At 42.0% G+C, this 7253-nt stretch overlaps 1 protein-coding gene across 1 annotated transcript in view; it reads left to right on the top strand.

Moving 5' to 3' along the window:
• The window catches only part of ME3 (malic enzyme 3, NADP(+)-dependent, mitochondrial), a 259048-nt gene that overhangs the window by 228610 nt on the left and 23185 nt on the right, over positions 1-7253 (top strand). The window contains exon 7 of the mRNA XM_006895258.1: positions 2875-2984. Within this exon, the coding sequence (XP_006895320.1) occupies positions 2875-2984 (110 nt within the window). The remainder of the gene's footprint in view (positions 1-2874; positions 2985-7253) is intronic.

Consider the following 7253-nt stretch of genomic DNA (forward strand, 5'->3'; position numbering starts at 1 on the left):
TATTATTCTGGAAGAAGAAATACATGCTTCTCTGATAACCTTGGTTAAAAAAAAGAAATGGATGAGATACCACTGAGATATATTAACAAATGAATGCAACACTGAAAGTGCTCATTTATCCATACCAAAAAATTTGGAGGACAACTGCCAAGCCAAATGACTGAAAGAGATCATTCTCTGTGCCCATTAAAAAAAATGTGATCCAATAGAATGCAGAAGTCAAAAGTATCATTACTATTAAACAGTGTTTTAATTTTCTAGTTCTGCTATAGCAGACACACAAGTGAATGGCTTTAACCTCCATTCTGTTAAAAACCAGAAATTTGTTGTCTTTACATATTAGAAGGCTAGGTTCAGGTTCAGGACACCAACTTTTAGGGAAAGCCCTGTCTCTCTGTGAGTTCTGGAGAAAAGTCCTTCTATCCTTCAGCATCTGTAAGCCTGGTGTGCTGGGAGAACTCCATGAATTATGTCCTTCCCTGGTGTTAAAGAGCTTCAGAATGCAGAGGTCTAGATCTAAAGGAAACAAAACACTCCCCTTCTGTGGTAGATACTTTTATTTGTACTGAGCCCCCAACCTCATTCTTAGCTTGCTTCCTCCCACCCCCCACCATTTCATCTCTACTGAGAAAAAGGATATTACTGGCCATCCTCACAGGGAATTTCTGATAATCTGATTAGGATTATGATTAGGGAGTGTTGCATTCTATCCTTAATTGTCCTAAACCATTTGATATTTCAAGATTTTGGAGGATCATTATTACAAAACTTGCACATTTTATCATTGTATACATGTGTTTTGGGGAGGACACAATTCAATCCATGACAACAAGTAAACTTTTGCTAAAGATAATTCAAGAGTCAGTACAGTAGTACTTATTGTTAACCTGTTGCTTTTGAATCTGTTCTAATTCATGGAGACCCGGAAGGGTCAGAATTGTGCCCATAGGGTTTTCAATGACTCATTTTCCAGCCAAGCCTTTCTGCCAAGGTACCTCTGAATGGACTCAAACTTCCAACCTCTTGGTTAGCAGCCAAGTATGTTAACTGTTTGCACCAGTCAAATAAAAACCCACTGCCGCGGAGTCATCCTAACTCATAGTTAGTAACCCTGTAGGACTGAACAAAACTACCCATACAACTTCCAAGGCTGTAGATCTTTACAGGAGCAGACTGCCACATCTCTCTCATTAGGAGCAGCTGGTGGCTTTTAACTTGCCAGCCTTTCGTTGATGGTCAAGTGTCGTAATCATTGCACCACCGAGGTTACATCTATACCTCCATCCCCACCCCCAGGGGCTTCTTACTTACTTACTCAGTCACAATTGACCTATGAGATGTAACTCCTTTTCTGTCCATGTGTTAAATATTTTTTTAAATTACTCATACCATTCCTGAATCTAACAAGATTCTAATAGGAGTATAATACAACACTGAAATCAGGATCAAAGAACAAGGATGGATAAGGAAGAAAAGTGTATCTAGAAATAGACTTAAGGAAGCTACTGCAAAGAGGCAAAAAGCTTTGCTCACTGTTTCTCAATAACTACACTGAAAAGGGGGGGAGGAAATGGTTTACAAAACTTGAATAAATCCCGCTCATTCTTTAGGAAATACAAAATTTTCCTGACTTTGAACTCGAGGAGGCAATTCTAGCACAGGTAATAAATAAGCTAATTCTAGCATAGATTCTAAATAATTATAGATTTTAAATAAAGTAAATCACAAATTTTAAAAGCATTGTCTTCACAAAAAAAAAAAGGAAATGAGACTGTTAATGAAAATTGTCTGGGGCGCTTAATAAAAAGTGCTGATTCCTGGCCCTCACCTCCTCCCCATCCCATGCACCCACCCACCACCTCCACCCCCTCTTGCCAGGAGCATGGCACTGAAGAAAAGGAAGGCTGAACCTGGGAGCTAGTGATTACCTGTCTCAAAACCCTCTTCATCATCATCTCATTAGTCTTCTAGATATAAAGTTCGGGGAAGGTTCTAAAACAGATTTAGAAAAATTTATTTAACATCAAACAGTACATAGCTGATACTTTTGCGCTCAAGCCTTTCTTATCCCAAAGTTCTTCCTACTGTCTTGTTACCCAAGGAGAGGACCTGGAACAAGGGGACTCTTAGATGCCATCTCCTAAACACTCTATGAAATAATTTTTTTTTATGTCAATTCCTGATCCTCACTCAAAACTCACTGAATGTATGGGAAATAGGCTTGAAGATCTACAGCTCAACAAGGTCAATAATTGATTCTTCTTTAGTCTCTTATTTGAGAACACCTTGTTCTGCGTGGTATTTGTAGATGAAAGTAGCTTTATGCAATGACCTTTCTCAAATATACTTACACCTTCTCAGGAACAATGCTTACACTAGAGGAATCTCCAGTGAAGGAACCTCAGGCTTCAGAGTCTAGCAAGGGAGTGACTTAGAGGTTGTGGAGGCTCCCCAGCCGCTACAGGAAGGAAGCAGGGCTTTCTGCATGCACTTGGGCTTAGAGGGAGCTATCCTCTGGGATTTCAGATGACCATAGGCCACAGAGAGGACAAGTTCAATCTCAGGCCCAGGATCTATCATCTACAGTACATAAGAAACAACAGCCTACACTAAGAGACATGGGCTCAACTGACCACCAAGCCCAGATCTCTTGCACCCTCTGTTCCCAGCCCTCTAACTGTTATGGAGCAGAAAGAACTCCAAGCCCAGAAATACATGAACCAGACTGGTGGCAAATGCCCCAGGTATTTGACACATGCTACCCTCAACCCGGCCCATTACCCTGAGTCTCTGCAGCCCACCCTACCCCCAGCACAGGCCAGGATCTGCAAAGGACCTGGCTAAGGGGGCTTATCTTGTGTTCTCTCCCTACAGGTTTGGAATAAATTGCCTCATCCAGTTTGAAGATTTTGCCAATGCCAACGCCTTCCGCCTGCTTAACAAATACCGCAAAAAGTACTGCATGTTCAATGACGACATCCAGGGTAAGCTCTGCCTCTACCTGACAGAGCCACTAGGGACTAAAGCCTTTTCAGCAGGCTCACCTGAATACCAAGAAGGGGGTGGTGTCACCAGAGAGCTGGTATGCTGGCAGCTGCTGTTAGAAAACTCATTGAGCCTGGTTTCTGCTCCCATTTCACTTGAGCAAGTCTCTTAAAACTTAAATCTCATTGTTCACATCTGTGAAATGAAGATTATCATTACTTCATAAGTAGGTAAGAATTATGCAATTCTAAATAATGTGGTAAATTACTATCTAGTTGAACATGTTTCTTAAAAGCTCATATTCATCAGAACTGACTCGTAGCTGATCCTTCATTGGGTTTCTAAGACTGAAGATTGCCCATTTTTCTCCCTCAGAGTTGCTGGTGAATTCAATCCACCAACTCCCTACAAGACTGCATCACCAGAGCTCCATCTATAGGGGATAAGAGAACTCAAAGGCAGATACTGATTTATTGCTTGAAATCTTGCTTTACAGGATTAATAGGTTTAGGGCTGAATACTTGCTATACAGTAGACACTATACTCACATAATCCCACTAACAATCCTATGAGATATTATCATTTTTGTCTAATAGAAGAATTGAGGCCCAGAAAGATTAAGCAGTAAGTAGAGAGTTGAGATTTGAACTCTAAATCCCTGTACTATATACTATAGAGTATTCTATATAGTGTTCTATAGTATCATTATACTATTACTAGACCTTGTATTACAAAACCAAATGCCACAGGGAGCTCTGGTGGCCTAGTGGCAAGAAGCTGCACTGCAATCCCAAAGGCTTGTGGTTCAAATCCACCAGAGATGCTCCTCTGGAGGAGAGTCAAATTTCCTCCTGTACCAGTTGGATCCAATTAGATGGTACACAACAAGGGGGAGGGGGAGGGAAATAAACTCCTTAAAAAAAGCCCTCCAAATCATAGACTATAAAAAATGTGATAAATTGGTTTTTATAATTGTCATATATTCTCAAAAGGCATGCTATCAATTATTATATATTACTAAGTAACTCATAATCTATATTTATAGGCTAGAAATTATTTTCTTAATTATAATTTATACTTATGTTGCTGTTAAATACAGTCAAGTCAAGCATAACTGATAGCAACCCAATGAACAAATGCCTGAACCCTGTTCTATAACTATTGTCATTTCCAGAGGCATGTTGTGTAGGAAGTAGATGCCACTCTTGCTTCCAAGCCTGTCTTAATCTGGGAACTCCACCCAACACTGTCCACCATGGACAACCATTATGGCATTTGATACACCAGTGGCACAACGTTCTGTATCACAGCAACCCTAAGTTAGCTCAGTACGGTGAATTGACGACCAGCTCTGTACCACTTAGAAGAATGTTCATTAAAACACAATTAACACCAATTAACACCCGACCTTCAACCAAAACAAGAAGAACTCACCTTTCAGAATCCAACAGCTTCACACATGAGCCTCCAAATTTCTTTCTCTCTCTCGCTCTTTCTCTCTCTCTCTCCCTCCCTAGAGATAGAGATATAGAGAGACATGCTATAATAAATTATTTTCTACAGTTTTCTGTACATTTTTTAAGAGGCAGGATGTCACAGTTATACTTTATTTCTAGATAATTAATATAAAACAATACAACATTAGTACTTGAAGACTTGGTGGCCACAAAGAAGAGACCAGAAAGGGAGAGCTGGGTGTGGCAGCTGCCTATCTTGCACCATCTTGTCCCTCCTGACTGATGGATGGGCCTGCGACATGCATTTAATGGGCTAGGCCAGCCTCACTCGGACCAGCTGGGCACCTCTGCATATAGGGCTCTGCTGTCCAGGAAGCACTGGCTGGAAGGAATAAGGCATTCACTCACCATCTGCCAGCTACCTCACTGTCGGCCTGGCAGCCCTGGTGCTCCTCTGGCCCTGGAGGAAACATCTGCCAGCTGGCTTCTAACCACCCAGCCCCATCATGGAACTCAGCCATGATTTAGCAGCAGGACACCTCTCCAGGGCCCACTGTGCTGCCAAGGCCAGAGGCTGGAAGTGGAAAACAAGCCCAAGTGGGCTGCACACCTGGTGCGCAAACACCAGATATGCAGATTTCCATACAGCCATGTATGTGTGCATGCATCCTGATAAACATGCACACTGGAACACATCCGAGCCCAGAAACCCATTACGCCAGACTCTGCTGCCAGGTGATCCTCTACAATGAAAATATGACTGAACTATCCCCCGTTTAAAGAAAACTCATGCTCCTTAATGAGACCGTTTACTTACACTCTTCAGTGAAAGGATAAGGCTTTGCAGATCTTCTTGCTTATTCTGTCTCCTTCTCCAGCACATCTCAGTATCTATCTGCCCACTCGACTCGACTCTTCACTTTTACATTTCTGACCCCTTATCCTTAATCTTTCAATGTGAAATTCCCATTCCTCTGGTTAGGACAGATTCTCCCATTATCTTGCTCTAAATAACTTCTATTCACCTTGCAAGACTTAGCTCAAAGGTCTCTTGCCCTGGGAAAGATTCCACATAAGCTCCTACTTTTCCAGTCTTCTCTCTGAGGTCCCACAAGCTCACATGCCCTCTTTGGCTCACTTCTCTCAGGAATCTTCCTACATTGCGCTCCAAATGCATGTCTGAATTATCTGTTCTCCACATGCTAACAAACTTCTATAAGCAGAGACGTTGTCTTACCTGTTCTAGTACAGTGTCTGATATTATAAATGCTTAAATATGTGAAAAATGAATAGTAAACACACACACATTTACACCCTCATGAATACACTCACCAATTCATGTGTGTTTACACTATACACCTGCTTCTGTAGACCTTCTGCCCGAGTTATCCTACACACACTTACATGTGAGTGCACACTACATGTGCAAATGCTCAGACCTATGTGGTTGTTCGTGTGTACAGCATTATTCATACATGTAGCTTCATCTTCATTAATTCAATTAATTTCTCTAAATGCTTAAATAAAATGGGCTTTCCTATGCCCTATCTATTGCAACTACTGTCAAGTCTATTTTTCTCCTATTAAGGGTCAGCTAGGATAGTTTTTTGCATCCTACATCAGATAGAAGGGACATTACCCATTCTTTTCCAAGAAATTCAAGCCTAAAATAAATTACAATTTATGAAGAAGGCTGGCAAACAGCACTGGAATGGCCAACGCCCATACTACCCACCCTTTGGTCAACACAGCCTTCCATGTAGGTGTGACCCTATAGTTAACACAGCAGAAAGGTGGGCATGTAGATGCACTGCTCTAATCTCCTTCCAGGAAAGACTTGCTGCCTCAGCTGCCTGGAGGGCTGCCAGCTTTAAGTAGTGTTTCGATTCCAGAGAGCTGCCTTGGTCACAGTCCTGACTTTCCAGGGATAGTCCACACCCACTGATGAGGGCATATAATGATCCTGCCACATCAGCCCAGTGACAAACAACTCTGGTACATTTTCACTCCAGAGCTCTCCTTAGGGTGCTTCAGGCTTTGGGGCCAGCAAAGCAGCTCACCTTATACCTTTGCCCAGCCTTTGTTCTGTGTTCTGCCCCAACTGCACATGCTGGTGCCAAGAACACCCCTTAATAACATTTTGAATATTCAGTAAGATCTTAGAATCTGTTTTCCCAGTAATGCGCCTCATCTCATCCCTCACAGGGTAGACATTTCTGCTCCCATGTCACCGATGAGGACACTGGGACGCAGAAGGTTTATTTTGCTCAAGAACACAATCAGACAAGCACAGAGCTGGGATTAGAATCCAGATTTTTTGCACATAGTATTTTCAGGCTTGAAGCATTGACTGCGGAAAATCAAAGACTACAACCGTAAGTGTGGATTGCATCTAAACATCAAGAAAAATAAAACTTTCCACAATTGAGGCAGTAGAACGAGTGCTCTTGGTGAGGATTAAATTTTAAACCTCATCAAAGTGTGGCTTTCAAGTCTCTGAGCATCCCGCTGCTCTCTGCTCTACTCCTCATCTTTCCCATGCCTTCACCTGACTCCTCTCCCATCACTTCCTCTAACTCCTACAGTTCACCGCCCAGAGATGAGGTCCGGAGCGGGAAAGGAACTTGCACATAGCCACAAGCTAAGTAGTGATTGGCCCAGGCCCAGAAGCTTGTATTATTTATTCTTACTGCTATTAGAACACAGGTGAGGAATTCTAGGACTTCTGGATCACTGAGGAAGATTAGACCTACACTGGAATTGTCCTCCTTTGCCTCCATATACAAAGAGAAATCAAACATAAAAATATAT

The sequence above is a fragment of the Elephantulus edwardii genome, unplaced genomic scaffold (assembly GCF_000299155.1).
Source record: "Elephantulus edwardii isolate Elephantulus edwardi_28Jun2011 unplaced genomic scaffold, EleEdw1.0 scaffold00163, whole genome shotgun sequence".
Lineage (NCBI taxonomy): Eukaryota > Metazoa > Chordata > Mammalia > Macroscelidea > Macroscelididae > Elephantulus > Elephantulus edwardii.